The sequence below is a fragment of the Argopecten irradians genome, chromosome 3 (genome assembly GCF_041381155.1).
Source record: "Argopecten irradians isolate NY chromosome 3, Ai_NY, whole genome shotgun sequence".
Lineage (NCBI taxonomy): Eukaryota > Metazoa > Mollusca > Bivalvia > Pectinida > Pectinidae > Argopecten > Argopecten irradians.
Window position 1 is genome coordinate 48,087,656 of NC_091136.1, and position 24,059 is coordinate 48,111,714.

General features: G+C 36.1%; 2 protein-coding genes across 4 annotated transcripts in view; one reads left to right on the plus strand and one right to left on the minus strand.

The window, feature by feature from the left end:
* LOC138318878 (pecanex-like protein 1) overlaps window positions 1–8,124 on the plus strand; it is a 41,588-nt gene extending 33,464 nt beyond the window's left edge. For all 3 annotated transcript variants that reach the window (XM_069261669.1, XM_069261671.1, XM_069261670.1), the window contains exons 36-38: window positions 1,677–1,792; window positions 2,059–2,249; window positions 2,950–8,124. In XM_069261669.1, the coding sequence (XP_069117770.1) occupies window positions 1,677–1,792; window positions 2,059–2,249; window positions 2,950–3,231 (589 nt within the window). In that variant the 3' untranslated portion in view covers window positions 3,232–8,124. The remainder of the gene's footprint in view (window positions 1–1,676; window positions 1,793–2,058; window positions 2,250–2,949) is intronic.
* A 2,040-nt stretch (window positions 8,125–10,164) lies between these two features.
* Window positions 10,165–24,059, minus strand: part of LOC138319712 (uncharacterized) — a 42,348-nt gene continuing 28,453 nt past the window's right edge. The window contains exons 12-22 of the mRNA XM_069262852.1: window positions 20,394–20,521; window positions 19,407–19,461; window positions 18,796–18,927; window positions 17,772–17,850; window positions 16,327–16,472; window positions 16,103–16,196; window positions 14,324–14,469; window positions 13,633–13,718; window positions 12,951–13,032; window positions 12,628–12,749; window positions 10,165–12,421 (exon numbers count right to left, since the gene is read on the minus strand). Coding sequence (XP_069118953.1) covers window positions 12,244–12,421; window positions 12,628–12,749; window positions 12,951–13,032; window positions 13,633–13,718; window positions 14,324–14,469; window positions 16,103–16,196; window positions 16,327–16,472; window positions 17,772–17,850; window positions 18,796–18,927; window positions 19,407–19,461; window positions 20,394–20,521 — 1,248 coding nt within the window. The 3' untranslated portion in view covers window positions 10,165–12,243. The remainder of the gene's footprint in view (window positions 12,422–12,627; window positions 12,750–12,950; window positions 13,033–13,632; window positions 13,719–14,323; window positions 14,470–16,102; window positions 16,197–16,326; window positions 16,473–17,771; window positions 17,851–18,795; window positions 18,928–19,406; window positions 19,462–20,393; window positions 20,522–24,059) is intronic.

Here is a 24,059-nt window from a genome sequence, read left to right on the forward strand (position 1 = left end):
ATCACAACAAATTCTTGAAGTGATATAAATTCCATTGTAATTTAAAGACTTCCTATAATACAAAGCTATTTCTTTTCCATTGAATTACAAAAACTATAAGTGCAGAACTAACAACAAGTGGTTGTTTTAGGTGCCAAGTTAGATAGGGAAAGCTGTTTTATTTGTTATTATATTTACCACAGAATGAGATGTAATTATACTAGGGTTTACTATATCGTGTAGAATGTGGTGTAATTATACTAGGGTTTACTATATGTTGTAGAATGAGATGTAATTATACTAGGGTTTACTATATCGTGTAGAATGTGGTGTAATTATACTAGGGTTTACTATATGTTGTAGAATGAGATGTAATTATACTAGGGTTTACTATATCGTGTAGAATGTGGTGTAATTATACTAGGGTTTACTATATATGTTGTAGAATGAGTGTAATTATACTAGGGTTTACTATATGTTGTAGAATGAGATGTAATTATACTAGGGTTTACTATATGTGTAGAATGGTATATATTACTTATGTGTAGATGGGTGTTATATACTAGGGTTTACTATATGTTGTAGAAGTGGTGTAATTATACTAGGGTTTACTATATGTTGTAGAATGAGATGTAATTATACTAGGGTTTACTATATGTTGTAGAATGAGATGTAATTATACTAGGGTTTACTATATGTTGTAGAATGTGGTGTAATTATACTAGGGTTTACTATATGTTGTAGAATGAGATGTAATTATACTAGGGTTTACTATATGTTGTAGAATGTGGTGTAATTATACTAGGGTTTACTATATGTTGTAGAATGTGGTGTAATTATACTAGGGTTTACTATATGTTGTAGAATGTGGTGTAATTATACTAGGGTTTACTATATGTTGTAGAATGAGATGTAATTATACTAGGGTTTACTATATCGTGTAGAATGTGGTGTAATTATACTAGGGTTTACTATATGTTGTAGAATGAGATGTAATTATACTAGGGTTTACTATATGTTGTAGAATGTGGTGTAATTATACTAGGGTTTACTATATGTTGTAGAATGTGGTGTAATTATACTAGGGTTTACTATATGTTGTAGAATGAGATGTAATTATACTAGGGTTTACTATATCGTGTAGAATGTGGTGTAATTATACTAGGGTTTATATATACTAGAATGGGTGTATTATACTAGGTTATCGTGTATTAAATGTGTGTGATGTAATTATACTAGGGTTTACTATATCGTGTAGAATGGGTGTAATTATACTAGGGTTTACTATATGTTGTAGAATGTGGTGTAATTATACTAGGGTTTACTATATCGTGAAGAATGTGGTGTAATTATACTAGGGTTTACTATATCATGTAGAATGTGGTGTAATTATACTAGGGTTTACTATATGTTGTAGAATGAGATGTAATTATACTAGGGTTTACTATATCGTGTAGAATGTGGTGTAATTATACTAGGGTTTACTATATGTTGTAGAATGTGGTGTAATTATACTAGGGTTTACTATATCGTGAAGAATGTGGTGTAATTATACTAGGGTTTACTATATTGTGTAGAATGTGGTGTAATTATACTAGGGTTTACTATATGTTATAGAATGTGGTGTAATTATACTAGGGTTTACTATATGTTATAGAATGTGGTGTAATTATACTAGGGTTTTGTGTTTGTTGTAGAATGCGTCGGCGATGTGGTGCAACATGTGCTGGCAGCAGTTCTGGATACTCTGAAGACCTACCATACTCTCTCAGCTGTTCACCGGCAGGAGCAGCCACAGCTCTCGGTAGTATTGGTGAGTAATTCATATCTTAAATGAATTCCTTAATGTACAAATAAAGGGAATGAAGCAAAGTAAGTAATTTTGTTGCCATCAAAGATGAATGAAAATCATGACTGAATGGCCAATTTCAGTCGAGGAATAAATGTATTATTTCTAAAGCTACCTTTCAAGAATCTAATGTCAGTATTACTAGTGAATTGATAAGGAATTTCAATTGTGATGAAAATTGTGATTAAAAACGTTTCAAAATATGCTCTTTTCTTTATTCACATGTTCAGGTCCGAACTCGCGCTCCAACTGTTCGACTTCCGCTCCCACCAATCAGGAGCTAGGCCTACAGACTCTGGGAAACCGTGGAAGCTTAGTCTCTACAACAAGCTCTGCCAGTAAACCTAGTGCTCTTGTAACTCTGGCTGGGTTTATTGCAGAGTCTACAGGAAGTAAAGATGCTCTACCACAGAAAGTCAGGGTAGGTGATGGAAGATGAGACTCCTTGTATCTGTATAGTGTCTGATCAACGTTGCTTTAATTATTAACAGGAATGACCTTTCTATTAAGTATAAATTTTAAATTACTGCTAAACTCTATAAGTAATCTGATACAACACTGATTAGGACGTTTCAGCTTCAAATATAATTCATGGAGATACAATAATGAACCTCTAGGGACCAACAAAATCACTTCATTATAATGAACCTCTGGGGCCAAACAAAATCACTTCATTATAACGAACCTCTAGGGACCAACAAAATCACTTCATTATAACGAACCTCTGGGGCCAAACAAAATCACTTCATTATAACGAACCTCTGGGGCCAAACAAAATCACTTCATTATAACGAACCTCTGGGGCCAAACAAAATCACTTCATTATAACGAACCTCTGGGGCCAAACAAAATCACTTCATTATAAGCATAGTTCATTATACATATATCAATACCAATGAATTATAGGAATAGGAGAATGAAAATTACTACGTTAAAACTATGAGTTTATTGTAAGCATGTTCGTTATAAATGTGTTTTACTGTATCTACTTTTGTACATTGGAATCATGAAATATAGCATCTTTTTTTTCTTACAAAATTAATGGGGGTTAATTCATATACAGTACACATATCAATAATATTTGAACAACTTCATTGATACATTGATGTACTCATTCACAGATCACCGACACTACAAAAGTCTTTCCCAATATTAATCTTGGTCGTCGTATAGATGTCCAATGGCCAAACGAGGAATGGAAGCAAAATGGTGGTAAATCTGGATGGTCGACGTGGAGCCCAGCCTCAGGGATGGAGGGCACAGTTGTTCACCGCTGGGAACCCTGTCATCGTGAAACAATGAAACGCTCACATGTAGACAAAGTGATACTTTTAGTGCAAATCTCGGACAAGTTTGTACCGATCGCTGAGGCGGGGGTGTTAGACCTTGGGGCGGAGGTATGACATGAGGCCAAGTCATCATGGGTATGACATCGCTACATCATTTGTGACATCTTGTCGTCGTAACAAACTCCAACATCATGGGTATGACATCGCTACATCAAATGTGACATCTCGTCATCATAGCAAACTCAAACATTTGCCATGGGAACAGGTTCATCTTGCATTTGTCTGTGAGACAGTAAGATGCTGATATCCTTTTATGAATTGAGAAGCACATCAACTTAATGTCATCACCTGCTTTGTTGTAGGTGTGTGTATGTGTCAAATTATCCATGGTTACATGGCCAAAAAAAAACTGCTGTCAACAAAGTGCTGTGCTGCTCAGTGATGTGGTGTTGCCAGACCAATTAGTCCAGTGGAAGGAGGTAAACTGTTACACAGTATCTTTATCGGTCAAATTACACCAATAGAAGACATTCCATATGTAGGATTCTTCCCAGTTTGGCATATCTTAGCAACACAAGAAAAGGTTATCAAAGATATCACATTATTATTCATCTGTACCATACCACTCCAACCCAGAGGTATAATGGATATCTAGCAGTCATAGCCTTTGGATTATAAATGTATTGGCAAAGATGCTTGAATATACAGGAAGGGGAGGTAACTGTTTGCTAGTTAAACCTCTATATATCTATCTGTGATTTTATGTTTGTGATGAGAATCGAGAAGGGTGAAGTAACTTCAGGGAATTGATGGTCTTAGTCGGTTTACAATGCTGTTTCATCCACATGTTACACTTTACCTACCAGTACACAGCAAGCATTGAAAGAAAAATTCCACCCAGAATAACCGAAACACTGACCTGTCTGTTGTCCACGTTTCCTCAGGAAGAAGTGTACAATTTTATGTTTACCCAATAGACGATACCTGGTCTGCTAAAGTCTTGACAATGCTAGGGCAACACAAAAGGTTACTGTCAAGATTTTCTGGACACCAGGCAATTTAGTTTAAAAGCACAACTAGGCTTATAACTTTCTTTAGCACTTTATTAACTATGTTTTGCCATGAACTGCTCAAAATGTAATCTGCTATTACTCATATGTATAAATTATATTTTATTTTCTAAATCTTGTATGAATATTAAAAATAAGGACTGCTTTTATGTTCATTTTGAAGTACACTACTCATTTGTTTTTATCAGATGGATGCCATTTCTGCTGTTTTCACTGTAATTCTTTGGATAAATGGGACAGAAAATAATGTAACAATCAATCATCACTCATTACAGATAGTGTTTTATTATAGGAGTGTTACATATCAGAGTAAGGAAGCTGGACTTCCTTGTGCTGTATCTTTAGCCAACCATATCCGTGTGTAGTATAATCCCACTATAGCCATAAGGCCTTTTATTTATCTTGTTGTAGAGGATTTGATGATTTTGCCAATAAATGGTGAAAAAAATGATGTGAAACTCAAGCCATGAAATTTTAAATCAGATTGATTATAGTTGTAGCAATAGATCTGTATTACATTCCGGTGTTGTGGAGCATTAAGGGAGACAACTCACACTTTTTATTTGTTTTGGTTCACATTAGAGTACTTGCTTTTTCTTCATAATTTCTATTTTCACCTGATAATATTTTCTATGTCTGTGTCTATGTTGGAGGGAATACCTATGTAGACATATCTGATTTTAATTACAGAAATATAGGAAGGAATGAAATTATACCAATTCAGAAGTGTGTACATCAAACTTTACCAAAGCAGGAAATTGTTATTTGTTTGTCTGTCCTTCTGATGAGATTTGTTTCTGTGCAATACTGCAAAACTAATGTTTCTATTGTAACAAGCTATAATATGTCTTGCTTGTATAGGACTCTGTCGAGATCAATTTCAAACCAAAATCATAAATTTATGCTGTTTCAAATAAAGTAACTGATGTTCATAAATTTCTTCAAAATTTATAAAGAAGATTAAATAATGCCTTAGAAACTTTCATAAAGTATGTTACTACCTTAAGTTTATAGATTCAATGTGATGTTTGTACCTTACTTAAAACTGTTTTCCTTCAATTATCTTAGGAGAGCAGAAATATCCTTACCAATTTTTAAGCAGGGATATAGATTCCACTTACCGTATTTGACCCAATAAGCAGGGATATAGATTCCACTTACCGTATTTGACCCAATAAGCAGGGATATAGATTCCACTTACCGTATTTGACCCAATAAGCACCCAGGGCATTTAAAAAATTCAAATTGGAAAAGTGGTAATGAGACAAAGTTATTGCAAATCTATACAGTTTCGTGTAGTTTTCGTCTTTATTTATGCCTGGACAATTGAAATTGAGGCTTCAAAAACGGGGAGGGGTGCTTATAAGGACATGGGCACTTATTGGGTCGAATACGATATTTATTTTTTAAAAGCCTCCTTCAATGTAAACATAGGCTTCATATTGATTACATCAAATCATTCCCATGGAAATTTTCCAGCACATTGCTTTTATATGTTATCTTTGATGTTATACAACATTTTACCAGTATGTGTATTTATCCGGGTACCTGGTAAACGTTGTTTGTATGTAATGCTAGGAAGGCTGCCTATGGTACCCAGTACTTTTGGGGGAAAAGTCTAGAAAATCCAATTCACTTTCTGTTTCTGTTTTAATATCAAAATATTCTGTAGAAAATGTGTGTACATGTATTTAATACTTATCATGTAATAGTTTAGTGCTTGAAAGTGCTGCAGACCTATTCCTCATGTTAGAGTGATCGATTGTACTATAGGTCCAAAGAAATCATATACCTCCTCTTAAATGTCCCAAATACATTTCCTGGATGTCGGTTGGTCCAGATATATAATGTATCTGTCTCCTTGACGATGTGTCTTAAGCTTTACAATACCACAAGACATTGGTTACCATGTGGTTGTTTAGGTGTTCCCAATCACCATTGTACAGGCACACTACTTGCCAGTCCTGTTTTAGGTGCTGGGAAACTTTGTATATTGTAATTTCTAGTTATTTATATATTTACTTACACAGGAAGTGTGGGACTGTGCAATGCGAAGTATACCGGTCAAAAGGTCTACCTGTCTTAAGACATTTTCCCCTTCAGTTGCCTCTTTTCCATATGCATACATATTGAATGTATGTAGTACTGTAAACATGTTGAACAGATATATATTGCCATTGATGACATGTTGAACAGGTATATATATATATATATATAGCCATTGAAAACTTGTTGAGCAAGTATATTGTGATATGTTGAATAGGTGTATTCCAATTGACGATATGTTGAACAAGTATATATTGCCATTCACGACATGTTGAAAAGGTATATTGCCCTTGTCATGTTTACATGTAACAGGTATATTGCCATTGTCAGCTAAATCTGACATATTTTATGAATAGGTACTATTTAACTAATGAAGATGTGTAGTTTGGGCTGAAGTAGCTGGACTTGTCCTTTTAACTTGTTTAAAATGTTTTAAATTGTATAAAAGGGGATAACATAATGTATAAAACAGTATATGTCATGGCAGCTCAAAGACGTTTATCTTCGCTATATTATCCACCATGTCTACAACATCATACTACTTCATATAAGATTGCCACCTAAGACAAGTATCGTTCACGTCTGTTTTGAAAATTAAATCATGTTCTAACAGTTCTAATATTCTTTGGCTGATTTGTTGGCAAGATTTAATGCAATAAATTCTGGTGGTTTTACTAAAAGAGGTGATTTAAGTTATGATCACTAGATGTACTTTGAGCTGTTAGATGTGGAATGGTTTAGGTACCTGCATTCAATTCATACATGTTTTAAAGCATTGCATTTTAAAGATGGTTGACGTTGAATTTAGAACATTCATAATTTTCTATTATATGCCTTGTCATAAATTTCCTCCTTCGGTAGTGCTGAATTTTTGTTTTTAAAAGTTCCCAATCACTGACCTTCATATTTAATGATATGCAATTGAAAGGGAAATAATTTTATTACAGTGTAGCAAGTTGTTTTTGTCGGTTAAGATGTTAAGAATTTTAGCGAATGAAGAATAGATTAGTAACTTAGTTACAAGGGTATGTATAATACCCATATCTCAATATTTAAAATGGATCAAATTTTCGCTACAATAGCAATATCGTGCAAAATTGTTTAAATCTGTGAAAATAACAATATGGTAAAATTGCTTCTTGATTTAAAACATTTAGTTTTGAAATAATTGATGTATAATAATAAGCCCTACTAGTTTTGTCAAGAAGAATATCTCAATTCAAACTGCTAAAATTGTTTTTATCAACTCTATCCATTCATTTTATGATCACAGTCAATAGTTTTTACCACATTTTGTAGAAACATTTGTTTTTCATAAATATTAAACCATTAAAATGATCATACCTCATATAATTACGATCTACCATTATAACCATGCATTATGAACTTGCTTTGTACATTAGCCAAAGTCAAGAGTATTAAATATATTTGTAAAGAAATTTTGTTGCTGATAACCATTTCAAAGATACTCTGTGTCGTAGTTGAAATAAAGAGTTCATTTACAGATGTTGTGTTAACCATTTCAAATACACTTCAGTAAGCTGTTCTCGTAAGTTATAGAAATTGTTGCAATGACGTGTGTTTGGTATTTTAATGGCGTTTTTTGTTTTCATGAGTAACAATTTGAGATATAATGGTTCAACAGTACATGTACACTTAAGTGAGAAAGTGGCTTTTGACTTGTGTGTATATGGAAATCATTAAGATGTTTTATCAGTAGCTGTAAATTGTGTCATGTGATAGTTACGAGCGGTGTACCAGTGATTGGGAGTAGTGCGAGCATGCTAGGACTGAATGTTATGATGTATATAAATATTATGTAATGAGGATGTCAATATATTGATGGATGTAAAACATCGATCAAATAAATTTACAAAAATTACCAAATTAATTCAGTAGTTTGTCTTTTTTATTGTTTTCTCTGAAACGGGGGATATTTATTTAGGTTTGTCTGTCACACTTCGTTTCCGTGCAATAACTAAGCTGGGGAAGGAAATTTCACGAATTTGCTTGTTACTCTAGAATTAAAGTACATTATTGTATATATATTTCATACATGTAGTACTATTATTACATCACCTTGGTATCAGTAGTTTGATGTTGACATTTCATTTTGTACAGAATGTATTGTTCTCAAATTTCATGTCGTCACCTTTGGTTCCTAAATATGCTTGCTGCATTTTATGACCAATTTGAAAGCAGCATGGGCGATAGATAGCCAATTTGGATATTGATAACATAGATTATATAATGCCATTCTTCAATAGTTTTAGGTCAATTGATCCAAAGTGTCAGGATGACCTATAGTATTGTTCTATGTTCATTGTTACCCAGTGTGCATTCGGTAAACTTTTCACATTTTAAACTTCTCAATTTCCACCGGTGGGATTGAGCTGAAACTTGCCTGAAATGATTCTGACAAGTGTTGTTATTTTTCAGGTCGAACTGAAATCCAAGATGGACACTACTGCCGCCATCGTGAAAACACATTTTGAAGTTTTACCTATGCAATTTAGCTGAAACTTGTCTGATATAATCCTGAACAAGTGCTGTTAATTTTTTGGTTGATCTAAAATACAAGATGGCCGTGTTGCATCTTAAAAACACATTTTGAACTTTTTCTCATATTCAAGATGGTTGCCAAAATCATTATCTTAAAAAAGGTGTATTTACTTATGCCCTTGGGCGCTATTTTACATATGGCATTTTGGGAACAGATAAAAAATAACACCATTTTCGACCTAATAAGCACCCATGGAACTTGAATGATTGGAACAAATGTGGGGGGCGCTAAAAAGGACATTAACAGACTGACCTCACAGATTTTGACAATCAAGGTTTGTTATCATTACATGTAATATGAGAAAGGTGGATTAAGATCCTTCTCAAGATTACATACATATATGTTCCATTTGGTTCTTCCCCCCCTGTTACAATCTTTTAAGCGTCCTGGGCACTAATTATGGCGAATACAGTATAGCCATCTTGAATTTTGTTAAAGTTACTGGTAGTAGGTTCAATTGAGTGCCTGTAATGAGTAGTTTCCTCGTAATATCAAATGTTTCAATGGAAAAGGAGAGATATGAAGAGAATGTAACAATCTTTCCTCTGACCGATTTAGATAATTTACTAGCAGGCGCAAAGTTACCAAAATGAGATTTTTTTTCAAGGTAAACCTTGGCGTACTATTGGCTAAGAGAAGTGGCTAAAATAATAACACATAAATAACTTGAAATTATGTAAACTTTTTATTAGAATAGAAATGTTATATTCCAATGATGTTTATTTGCAATTTTACATAAAATTCATGCTTATTCAAAAAATCTTAATAAATGTATATGTAATTCACTTTTTGATACGAATGTTATGCATACACATTTCAAACAAAGCCTTTTTTAAAGGTCATTTTCATAAACAAGTCTACCACTTACTGAGGAGGCATTGGAATAGTTAGACATCTGATTTCTTTACAAACAAAACATGAAGACTTTTTTCTGTAGTCTTAACAGGTAAAAAATTCAAACATAACAAATAGAAAAAACTAACATAAGAGTACATAAATCAACAAAACTTAAAAATAGTCTCTTTATCAAATGTTAGTGGGCCTTTAATAAGGTATAAGTATATCCCTCACCTGGAGGTTTACTTGTAAATTGGAAGTGCATTTTACATAGAAATAGAAAATGAGTGTTCAAAGATTGTCATATGTTGTTTGAGTATGATTAACTTCCCATTCCGTATTCTTGGTGGGACTGCACGACGTCAAAAAAAGTGGGAGATAGGAACTTAATCTTGCTCAAACTAGATGATTTTACTGTCTTAAAATTGCTGTATTTGCCTTGCCTCTTTTCACCTTTGTCCTTGGACGTCATGAAAGCACCATATTCTTGTCACCATAAACATCACCTGGATCGATAGAGGTCAGAGACAACATACACATAAAGGGGAGGCCTAGAGGTCAGCGGGGACCTATGTGTCATAAAGGGGAGGCCTAGAGGTCAGCGAGGACCTATGTGTCATAAAGGGGAGGCCTAGAGGTCAGCGAGGACCTATGTGTCATAAAGGGGAGGCCTAGAGGTCAGCGGGGACCTATGTGTCATAAAGGGGAGGCCTAGAGGTCAGCGGGGACCTATGTGTCATAAAGGGGAGGCCTAGAGGTCAGCGGGGACCTATGTGTCATAAAGGGGAGGCCTAGAGGTCAGCGAGGACCTATGTGTCATAAAGGGGAGGCCTAGAGGTCAGCGAGGACCTATGTGTCATAAAGGGGAGGCCTAGAGGTCAGCGAGGACCTATGTGTCATAAAGGGGAGGCCTAGAGGTCAGCGAGGACCTATGTGTCATAAAGAGGAGGCCTAGAGGTCAGCGAGGACCTATGTGTCATAAAGGGGAGGCCTAGAGGTCAGCAAGGACTTATGTGTCATAAAGAGGAGGCCTAGAGGTCAGCGGGGACCTATGTGTCATAAAGAGGAGGCCTAGAGGTCAGCAAGGAACTGTGTGTCATAAAGGGGAGGCCTAGAGGTCCGCGGGGACCTATGTGTCATAAAGGGGAGGCCTAGAGGTCAGCGGGGACCTATGTGTCATAAAGGGGAGGCCTAGAGGTCAGCGGGGACCTATGTGTCATAAAGGGGAGGCCTAGAGGTCAGCGAGGACCTATGTGTCATAAAGGGGAGGCCTAGAGGTCAGCGAGGACCTATGTGTCATAAAGAGGAGGCCTAGAGGTCAGCGAGGACCTATGTGTCATAAAGGGGAGGCCTAGAGGTCAGCGGGGACCTATGTGTCATAAAGGGGAGGCCTAGAGGTCAGCGGGGACCTATGTGTCATAAAGGGGAGGCCTAGAGGTCAGCGAGGACCTATGTGTCATAAAGGGGAGGCCTAGAGGTCAGCGAGGACCTATGTGTCATAAAGAGGAGGCCTAGAGGTCAGCGAGGACCTATGTGTCATAAAGGGGAGGCCTAGAGGTCAGCGAGGACCTATGTGTCATAAAGAGGAGGCCTAGAGGTCAGCGAGGACCTATGTGTCATAAAGGGGAGGCCTAGAGGTCAGCAAGGACTTATGTGTCATAAAGAGGAGGCCTAGAGGTCAGCGGGGACCTATGTGTCATAAAGAGGAGGCCTAGAGGTCAGCAAGGAACTGTGTGTCATAAAGGGGAGGCCTAGAGGTCAGCGGGGACCTATGTGTGATAAAGAGGAGGCCTGGAGGTCAGCAAGGGCCTAGAGGTCAGCAAGGACCTATGTGTCATAAAGAGGAGGTCTAGAGGTCAGCAAGGAACTGTGTGTCATAAAGAGGAGGTCTAAGGGTCAGCAATGACATATGTGTCATAAATAGGAGGCCTAGACTAGAGGTCAGGAAGGAGCTGTGTGTCAAAAAGAGGAGGTCTAGAGGTCATAAAGGAACTGTGTGTCATATAGAGGAGGTCTAAGGGTCAGCAAGGAACTGTGTGTCATAAAGAGGTTTAAGGGTCAGCAAGGAGCTATACATATGTATCATAAGGAGAGGTCAGTAAGTAGCTATGTGTGCATATAAATGCTATCAAATAGGCCTTTCCTGGTATCCAAGGATACCATGAAATGCTTTATACCAAAAATATTACTTGTGCCATCAAACACTTCACACCCAAAGCATCTCCCGTATCCATGGATACCTTAAACATTACCTTTGATGAGGCATACAAACAAGACCAGTAACTTATAACTGTGTATTCAATACAACCCAGGACATCAAGAATCAAAGTACTTCAATGAAAAAACATCATTATTGTAAGTCTCAAGAAAACCTTTGCCTAATTTAACAAGATAACATCATATCATTATTTCTGAAGTGTTGTCATTAACACGAGGTAATCCATTTTCTAATTCTTGAAAGGAATTAATGCACCTATGAACTATATACTTTCTGTCCGAGTCCATTTTCAAATTCCGTCAAGTAATGTACGAGAATTCACCGAGTTGTGTCTAACTTGTGATTACTCCTGTTGTTGAGTCTAATTTCACAGCTAAGAACTGTAGGAGATGTCACAGTACTTGTGGGCTACTTTCTGACTGTGGCTCCATTTTCACAGCAAAGTACTGTGTGAGAGGAGAAAGTATGTACTGGACGACAGGTACAGACCAGGACTTTCCTATCAACCTCTGTCTTCTGGTAGTCGACAGGTTACCTATGTCTGTGTAGTGGGGTGGGAAACCAAACACCCTGGTAGCGAAAAATAAAGTTAGATGTGAAATATATCTCTGATAAAGTATGTGCTAAAACATAGTGGTCAAACTAACAATGTGAAACAAGGTTCTAGACCACTGCTTATAAATGTCATTCAATAGCAGGGAAATATATTACTTTTGAAAGTAACATTATTTATTTCATGGAGAATTTCTAATAAACTCATTTTCTATAATTTGTACCTTTCTAGTTCAGTGATCCAGATATTGTCTTCTTTGCCATTCATTACAACAGGAAGCAGGTCCTCTTTCTTGCCCTGCCGTAGCGAGTTTCCACGGGTTGTCACAGTTCGAATCCTGTCCACCTGTTATACAGAATGAAGTTCATGTTGACCATTATAATACAGTTATAAAACGGAAACAGAGTCTGATTTTTTTTTTGTAATATTGGATTTTCAAGTTTAGATTCAAAAGATATCTATCTATATATTGCACTATTTGTGTGTACTTTGGTGTATAAAAAGGAGCATAAAAATCCTGTCCAAATAAAGTAAGGATATAATTACCGTGGCCTTGCGGTTACAGTGTGGTGTAAGCATGGTGTCCAGACAGAAATTGGTCCAGTACTGCTGGGACAGTTCAGGGGTACTGAAGTCAAAATAATATCAAGAGTTTAACAGTAGGAATGGAAGCCTTGCAATCCCATTTGTTATCATTTAGTTTCCTCTCAATGCATTACATTTGACAAAGGCTGATATTTTATATTAGATCTGATTTTAATGCTGCCTAAAACTGCTGAGATTTGACTCTATTTCCATGAGATGTGATCTGATACTCTACATAAGTTGTAACATACCTTAAATGTAATTATACAGTTCACCTTTGTTTGACCTTCCTGTCTAATAACAACATTTTACATTTTACTTGTCTCATACTTTCCAATGACCTTGACCTTTATCTTACTCCTTACCTTGTCTTTCACCTAACATCTGACCTTACCAATGACCTTGACAGTAACCTTGCATCTGATCTTGACTGTTACCATACATTTGACTGACTGTAATCTACAATGACCTTGACCTATGTCCTACACCTAACCTTGACTGTTACTATACATTTGACCTTGACAGTAATCTTATATGACATTATTTGTTACCATAGATCTGATCTTGACTGCTACCCTACACTTCACTTTGTTTCTTGTCATTTGTCCTTGTCTGTGACCTTATATCTAACCTTGCTTATTACCTGTACATTCCTGGTATGTTTCCCCAGAAGTAACGAGCTCTATTCTGTGCAGAGAAGAACTTGGAGTCCCACAATGCTGGATCACACTGTAAAGAATACAACAATTATACAATAGTGAAATAGTGTAACCCTGGTAAATCCTAGCTGTAATATAATGCTTAGATAGATACTTCTCCTTAGCTTCAGTTGAGTGTTTGGCTATTTATCCAGAGGTCCTGGGTTCAATCATGTATTCTGTTACAACAACATACATATAACAGCCATGTTATCCTCGATACTCCAGGGGTTCCGATCACTTACGATCACTACACCCCTGGACTATTTCATAGTGAAATTGAAGGCAGCTCTGCGGAAAACATTTGACCAATCACAGGCCAGCAAAGATTTCATTTGAAGACTACAGAGAGGGGGACACCTGACATAAAAACCACATAGTCAACCACAGTGTACCGTTATACTACTCTTTTGATGTACATCAAACGACTAAATTACCTGTCCTGTGATATAGTGATCGGAACTCCTGGAGTATCGAGGATGCAGCTATGTATGAAATACAGTAGTTATATCTGATCACGTCAAGTTTTTCAGGTAAAATAAATTTCACATTGACTGAATTATATTTACTGCTGCAATGCTTGTTAATTGTGTTTATATAAATACATACTTATTTGTCAAGTGACTGATCACATACCTCAAGAAATATAGAAATTTCTTTTTTATATTCACTTTTCATTGAGGCCACATTCTCAAACAGCCAAAATAGGTGTCTGCCAACATTGAAGTTCTGCACAGACTTCAGTACTCGATAAAAATGGAAAAACAGTGTACCAGTTCCACCTTTGAAAAAAAAAGAGTAAAACATTGAAACTCTTGCTCTGCGTATTTTTTCAAAACCTATATTTATTATGCATTCAATTATCCAATAACAATTGAACATGTTAAGTTTTTTGTAAATAAATCTATTGCATTTGACCCAATAAACTATCTGGTCCCCTTTTCCAGGCCATTGTTACTGTAATAAACGTAGGACTTGTATTTACCAGTAATGTTTATACTCTGGCCATTTGCAATATGCGTGTGTGTCATGAGAGATTCTGATTGTTATTTAGAGCTTAGGATACCAAATTAATGTACATGGGAAATGTTGGGAAGTCAGGACATAGATTTTACCTATATATATTCATATAATAGTAATAGTTTACCGATAATCACAGCTGTGATGCATCTAAGTGGATTTTCGTGGACGACATGGATTTGTGAACTGAAGGGAGTCGGAGTAACAAAGTCTGTTAATCTTCTTATTTTATATCAAAATAGACTTTCGTCAGTTGGAAGGACTTATACATACTTGTGATATTGGATTCTCATCCTGATACAACAACCTGTGAAGTGTAACTGAGGCATAATCGTCAGTCTATGCGCGATTACCAGAGTTGTCCGATTCGCGGGCGCCATCTTTGTTTATGTAGTGACTAAGTAGCAGAATAGGGATAAGGAAAGCCTTGCTAAATAACTTATACTATGTAGTTATATCGTAAGAGTGATTTGAAAGAATGTTGTATCAAAGTGTGAGAACGATGCGTTGTGTAACGCATACATTAAGAGTAAAGTCTACGGACTATATTTCGTGTCAGAGAGCATCAGTGTACTTCGGTACTATAATAGTATCTATACCAAAGTGCTGGACATTAATAGAAACAGTGTTATTGTGTAAATTCTGATGGACACGTCATATTCTAGTACTTTATTATGTGTAAATTAATCGTAGATCAAACGGACATGCGATAGTTAATTATTAGATATTTTGTCATGTTATTGATTTTATTGTCCGGTGAACAGATTATTGTACGGCGCCGGACAAGCGGTGATTGGTCAGATTTGGTCACGTGATCGCTGGAAAGTTTATATAAGCGTGCGATTTCAACTGTCTTGTCAAATTTGCTCAGCCAGCGACAGCAGCATACACTGATACGGCAAGGTACTTAGCCTAACATCATGGCTTGGGATTTTTGGATATTATAAATGTATTCAATAGGTTTTTATATACCTATACATAAATGAGTCAAAGAGAATAAAGTAACTAAATTCTAAATAAGATGAATATTTCCTCATAATTCGTGGAGTTATCTCCCATTTACTAATACTATATACCGAGGTGGTACATTCGGTCATTCTACGTTTCTATATTTAAAACTATATGGTATCTGACCAGTCAACGCACCCGAATATTCGTCATATGTCAATTACAATGCTGTAGAGCTATCTCCTACTACACTAGCGACTTTGAGAGAAAGAGAGACTTAGAGGAAGGCCAAAACTGTTATGTAATTTTAAACATGTTCCACCTAAATAAATTGATAGACTAAAAAGAAGTTTGTCTTTGAGAAGCGGCCTTGGAGGGATCAACGAATCGGCTAATTCCTGTTACATTACATTGTACAATTTTATCTGAATGTTTGTGTATACCTACCAAACTCAAACCCTTTCCTGTTAGGGTTGGCCAGAGAAAAGTCATTACACGGCGATCCACCAATCACCAGATCTATTGGGCACAGTGACCTCAGCTGGGGAAGAAATCAGAAGTATAAGATACAGAAGAATTGACTATAATCAGAAAGTAATATTACACTATTACCATATTCTCTGTAATCTTAACAGTGCTCCTTGAGACAGTTTAAAGAGTCAAGTGTTTACCTTTTCATCATTCAGCTTGGTGACATCTCCAATCTGAATGATCTTGCTGCCGTGATGTATAGAGGACACCAGCAAAGCATCCTCATCTATTTCACTGGAGTAGAATTGGTCTATATCCAGGTTCAGATTGTCCAAAATCAATTTGGCTGTGCTCAGAACAATACAAAAACAATTCAATTTCAAAAGCATACACTGATCATCGCGAGAGGCAATACCTTTCTAATTTTGACATTTGAAACGGTTTTGAAGCACTGAAATGAATTGCTCCTGAAACAAATGTTAAGTGCAAGCTTATAACTATTTCACAAAATTAAACACACTTGACAGCTCTTAAACTGCATTTATTCTACATATGTTCAAATTGACAAGGATGCGAAGTAAAGTACAGTGGAACCTCCCAAAACCGAACCTTCTCAAAACCGATCACCTCTAGAAACCGAACATGGATGTCATGTACGGAATGAATTCCTCTTTATTAATAGTATATAAAACTTCCCAAAACCGATCCCTCCCAATTCCGAATACCAGACAGATTTTGAGATCGGAATAGTCAAATGTAACTAAAATACACTTCTTAAAACCGGCCTTACCTGAGCGACACCGATAGATTGAATTGAGGTCTGATCAACCGACCATGAAATACACACGTACCTGTACCATAGTTGTTGCATGACATGTCCTGGGGCATGTATACAGATGTGAAGGCTATAGGTACACGGTAATTATACCCGAGATCGTGGTGTGATTATTTAATCATGTCTATTGTTAAGATATCTAACGAAGGTCTACCATGTGCACGCGGTTTGTTTACTGTAGGAAAACAAGCAGAGCTAGTAATAAAGAGAAAGTTTCGTATTCAAATCACACTTTTTTTTTTTATTTACATATGTAGTTGTCGGATAACATAAATTATCTGTATGAAGAAGCCGAAGCAATGTATTGTTTTAGAAAATGACTATGTCATATAATGGCCGGCATCGACTGATCATCGTGTAATTAGACCATATAATTTGATTCTTGACGTAACCGGAAGCGATCGGTCGTACATGTATGTAGGTTGCAGACGAGAACATCCCCAAGAACATTCACACAACTACTAACTAACTAAAATACGTTTATAAGCGGTAACAAAGTCAAGTTTGCTGTAATCCATTCCTTTTAAACGTATGATTCTCTCTTTTGTGATAACATTCCCATTAACAATCAATATCAGTTGGTTTTAACGAACACTAGGCATAAATGCGGTGCACTAGTGTAAAAAAAGACTTCCGATCGATTAAATCCGGATCGTGATGATCGGTATTCGGTTCACTTCTCCAAACCGAACCCTCTCTAAACCGGCCGAAATTATATGCACCGACCATGATCGGTTTCGGGAGGTTCCGAAGTAAAGTATATGCAAATTTAAAGTAGACAACAGTATTGGCTACAGATATTAAACTCACCCGTGCCAATTCCATCAAACAGGGACAGAACTCTGATCTGGTGCTTGTTTACACTGCTCAGGTAGCCAAGGTCAGGCTCCTGTCAAAAACAGATAGGATACATGATTAGGGTCATTTATTATTGCATTAATTAGTTCATTAACGGAGGAGACAAGTGAAAAAAAATTAATTAAAAGTGGCATGTTGGAGATATGGCAGAATTTGTTAATGTTTAGGTGTAAGACTAAGGTATGCATATCTCGTGACATTGCATTCTCTCATATCATTGTTGGATCGAATCTGCCCATGTAGGATAGCTATATAAGAATAATATGTCTCAGTGTAACTAATATAGCGCTCCCTTCCAATGCCATGTTATCTGGTATCCCCTCAAGATTACATTTGGGCGAGAATCCACAGAGTTTGTAGGTAACAATACTCACAATGACCCTGTAGCCAGTGTCGTATAGAGTTTGTAGGTAACAATACTCACGATGACCCTGTAGCCAGTGTCGTATAGAGTTTGTAGGTAACAATACTCACGATGACCCTGTAGCCAGTGTCGTATAGAGTTTGTAGGTAACAATACTCACAATGACCCTGTAGCCAGTGTCTCGTATAGAGTTTGTAGGTAACAATACTAACGATGACCCTGTAGCCAGTGTCGTATAGAGTTTGTAGGAAACAATACTCATGATGACCCTGTAGCCAGTGTCGTATAGAGTTTGTAGGTAACAATACTCACAATGACCCTGTAGCCAGTGTCGTATAGAGTTTGTAGGTAACAATACTCACAATGACCCTGTAGCCAGTGTCGTATAGAGTTTGTAGGTAACAATACTCACAATGACCCTGTAGCCAGTGTCGTATAGAGTTTGTAGGTAACAATACTCACAATGATCCTGTAGCCAGTGTCGTATAGAGTTTGTAGGTAACAATACTCATGATGACCCTGTAGCCAGTGTCGTATAGAGTTTGTAGGTAACAATACTCACAATGACCCTGTAGCCAGTGTCGTATAGAGTTTGTAGGTAACAATACTCACAATGACCCTGTAGCCAGTGTCGTATAGTTTGATGACACGTTGCTGCCAGTCTTTGTGCGGATGTAGACAGCCGTGTGACGCTGTACTGTACTGGGTACAGAGGAAGCACTGCCACTCATTAGCCTTCCGTATCTACAAATACAAAACAACACTGTTCTAGGCATTTCATTTCACACAAAGTTTAGCTGCTCTTAAGAATAATGACTTGAAAACTTATAGAAGTATAGGTCTTAGATAGAATTCCATGGAGTTTGGATCTTTAACTCAAATTATATGTATTTCCACCTTGTGAATACTCTAAGCCCCCAAAAATACTTTTCATTTTAATGAAACTCTCGTTCAGGCAGATGTCAGCATTTTTACACTTTTCTGCCCTGGGACCTTCCTGTCCTAGTAACGGTTATAACTGGAACAATGTTAAGCCTCATCAATCAACACTGTGACCTTGAAGACATGTCAAGGTCATCCATTTCAACAAGATAATCAGTCTGCTAATGCTTCATTATCATAACTACTACTGCAAGTTACAACTGTCTATGGGTTATACATAAATGTGATTTCAAATTGCTCATATATCATGTCCACCTTAGTTATGAATGTTTCTACCTTACCTTGGCAACAGTAGATTCCCCAAGAAACAGCTCCATACATTCTGTACAATACGCCCTGGAAAACCAATCAGCATAAGGTAAGTGATCATGGATTTCACAATTCAATTGTATTACCGCATAGCTAATTATTTTGTGTGTCATTGATGTAATCGCAGAATTTTGATCCATAAGAAGGTATCAAGAATTGGTTAAAGATGCTCCACCGCTGAAAAATGGTATTTTTCTCCCATCAAAAACAGGAGCAGACGATTAAGTATTTTTTCAGTCACAAAAGTTACTTACTTTACACCATTACCACCATTGAATAGTTTGAGCTTTTAATTTACTTCAAGATACAAATATTAAAAAAAATTATTAATTGCATCCCAAAAAAATTCCGCAGCACTATGTTCTATATGGAATGAAATACTGATTGCGCATGCACCAAAAGCAAAATAAGATTATTTCATATCATTTTTTGTGTTAACAATACATACATATACACCTCGATTGACTACCAATTATTGTTCAATCGATGAGCATCACTTATGCTCTGTCGGTGGTGGAGCATCTTTAAACTATATACACATGTACTCTTCATGCCAAATCACAAAATTTTAATTCACTAAAAAAGTTGGATTTTTTTAGTTTTTGATTGAAATTGTGAAAGTTACTGCCTATACAGTAATTTTTGCACCAATTTTCTACCAGAACAGCAATCAGTTTGAACAAATGATATCCGACTTAACTTCTGCATTCTTAACAATTTAAGGAAATCAAATAATGGCTCTGCATATTATTTTTTCAGAGATGTCTCATAACAGAAGAACACAATTATAAAAGTACTATAATTCAAAATATGTTTTAAACAAATTTTTACATTTATAGTGAATTCTTGAATACGCTGACAACTTTGATCTCTGCCTAACCATTCTGGCGATATTTGTGTACAGCTGAACACTATATCAAGCAGCTTCAAATTCAAGATTAATCAATATGGCCACTTACTTGCCACACTCCCCAACATTGTCACAGACAAACAATTCTCCACCGAAACCACAGATCACACAATACACCTGTAAAATTAATTGATTTTTTCTTAAGTCCTTCCTTATGTAACAAAAAAGGAGCAAATGTAGTGGTCAGATCAGGGCTCGAACCCGGGACCTCCGAACACTAGTCGGATGCTCTACTGACCTACTCGGTCGCTGATGATCAGTCCTGTTACACTTATATAAATACAAAAGGTAGATGCTATAGGAAAGAGAGACGTGAAGCTGAGCCTCTACTGAAATTTTAGAGCAATGTAGTGTGATGGGTTTTTTAAAGTTATCTGAGTTGATTCTATATACAAACTTCTGGTCACTGTCTTACAGTAGAAGTCTGCTGCTTTACTTTGAAACCTCAAAAGCACTACAGTAAAACCTGTCTATAAAGACCGCCCAAGGGACAGGGGAAAATGGTCTTTATAGCCATGTGGCCTTTATACACAGGTTGAAGTGTGCTGAAATTGGTCATGCATTTAGACCCTAGGGGAGTGGTCTAATAAGACCGCAGTCTTTACACAGAGGTGGTCATAAACAGGTTTTACCATATTTACACACTATGTAAGAGCTCCTAACAGTAAATGTTAACATACTATCCATGTAGTTCTAAGAACCTGTGCCATGTAAAATGAATAGCATGTTAATACAACAAGAAACAGGAGTTCTAAGAACCTGTGCCATATAAAATGAATAGTATGTTAATACAACAAGAAACAAGAGTTCTAAGAACCTGTGCCATATAAAATGAATAGTATGTTAATACAACAAGAAACAGGAGTTCTAAGAACCTGTGCCATGTAAAATGAATAGTATGTTAATACAACAAGAAACAGGAGTTCTAAGAACCTGTGCCATATAAAATGAATAGTATGTTAATACAACAAGAAACAGGAGTTCTAAGAACCTGTGCCATGTAAAATGAATAGCATGTTAATACAACAAGAAACAGGAGTTCTAAGAACCTGTGCCATGTAAAATGAAGTGTATGTTAATACAACAAGAAACAGGAGTTCTAAGAACCTGTGCCATGTAAAATGAATAGCATGTTAATACAACAAGAAACAGGAGTTCTAAGAACCTGTGCCATGTAAAATGAATAGCATGTTAATACAACAAGAAACAGGAGTTCTAAGAACCTGTGCCATGTAAAATGAAGTGTATGTTAATACAACAAGAAACAGGAGTTCTAAGAACCTGTGCCATGTAAAATGAATAGTATGTTAATACAACAAGAAACAGGAGTTCTAAGAACCTGTGCCATGTAAAATGAATAGTATGTTAATACAACAAGAAACAGGAGTTCTAAGAACCTGTGCCATGTAAAATGAATAGCATGTTAATACAACAAGAAACAGGAGTTCTAAGAACCTGTGCCATGTAAAATGAAGTGTATGTTAATACAACAAGAAACAGGAGTTCTAAGAACCTGTGCCATGTAAAATGAAGTGTATGTTAATACAACAAGAAACAGGAGTTCTAAGAACCTGTGCCATGTAAAATGAATAGCATGTTAATACAACAAGAAACAGGAGTTCTAAGAACCTGTGCCATGTAAAATGAAGTGTATGTTAATACAACAAGAAACAGGAGTTCTAAGAACCTGTGCCATGTAAAATGAAGTGTATGTTAATACAACAAGAAACAGGAGTTCTAAGAACCTGTGCCATTAAAATGAATAGTATGTTAATACAACAAGAAACAGGAGTTCTAAGAACCTGTGCCATGTAAAATGAAGTGTATGTTAATACAACAAGAAACAGGAGTTCTAAGAACCTGTGCCATGTAAAATGAAGTGTATGTTAATACAACAAGAAACAGGAGTTCTAAGAACCTGTGCCATGTAAAATGAATAGCATGTTAATACAACAAGAAACAGGAGTTCTAAGAACCTGTGCCATGTAAAATGAAGTGTATGTTAATACAACAAGAAACAGGAGTTCTAAGAACCTGTGCCATATAAAATGAATAGCATGTTAATACAACAAGAAACAGGAGTTCTAAGAACCTGTGCCATGTAAAATGAAGTGTATGTTAATACAACAAGAAACAGGAGTTCTAAGAACCTGTGCCATGTAAAATGAAGTGTATGTTAATACAACAAGAAACAGGAGTTCTAAGAACCTGTGCCATGTAAAATGAAGTGTATGTTAATACAACAAGAAACAGGAGTTCTAAGAACCTGTGCCATGTAAAATGAATAGCATGTTAATACAACAAGAAACAGGAGTTCTAAGAACCTGTGCCATGTAAAATGAATAGCATGTTAATACAACAAGAAACAGGAGTTCTAAGAACCTGTGCCATGTAAAATGAAAGTATGTTAATACAACAAGAAACAGGAGTTCTAAGAACCTGTGCCATGTAAAATGAATAGTATGTTAATACAACAAGAAACAGGAGTTCTAAGAACCTGTGCCATGTAAAATGAAGTGTATGTTAATACAACAAGAAACAGGAGTTCTAAGAACCTGTGCCATGTAAAATGAATAGCATGTTAATACAACAAGAAACAGGAGTTCTAAGAACCTGTGCCATGTAAAATGAATAGCATGTTAATACAACAAGAAACAGGAGTTCTAAGAACCTGTGCCATGTAAAATGAAGTGTATGTTAATACAACAAGAAACAGGAGTTCTAAGAACCTGTGCCATGTAAAATGAATAGTATGTTAATACAACAAGAAACAGGAGTTCTAAGAACCTGTGCCATGTAAAATGAATAGTATGTTAATACAACAAGAAACAGGAGTTCTAAGAACCTGTGCCATGTAAAATGAAGTGTATGTTAATACAACAAGAAACAGGAGTTCTAAGAACCTGTGCCATGTAAAATGAAGTGTATGTTAATACAACAAGAAACAGGAGTTCTAAGAACCTGTGCCATGTAAAATGAAGTGTATGTTAATACAACAAGAAACAGGAGTTCTAAGAACCTGTGCCATGTAAAATGAAGTGTATGTTAATACAACAAGAAACAGGAGTTCTAAGAACCTGTGCCATGTAAAATGAAGTGTATGTTAATACAACAAGAAACAGGAGTTCTAAGAACCTGTGCCATGTAAAATGAATAGTATGTTAATACAACAAGAAACAGGAGTTCTAAGAACCTGTGCCATGTAAAATGAATAGTATGTTAATACAACAAGAAACAGGAGTTCTAAGAACCTGTGCCATGTAAAATGAATAGCATGTTAATACAACAAGAAACAGGAGTTCTAAGAACCTGTGCCATGTAAAATGAATATGTTAATACAACAAGAAACAGGAGTTCTAAGAACCTGTGCCATGTAAAATGAATAGATGTTAATACAACAAGAAACAGGAGTTCTAAGAACCTGTGCCATGTAAAATGAATAGATGTTAATACAACAAGAAACAGGAGTTCTAAGAACCTGTGCCATGTAAAATGAATAGTATGTTAATACAACAAGAAACAGGAGTTCTAAGAACCTGTGCCATGTAAAATGAATAGCATGTTAATACAACAAGAAACAGGAGTTCTAAGAACCTGTCCCATGTAAAATGAATAGCATGTTAATACAACAAGAAACAGGAGTTCTAAGAACCTGTCCCATGTAAAATGAATAGCATGTTAATACAACAAGAAACAGGAGTTCTAAGAACCTGTC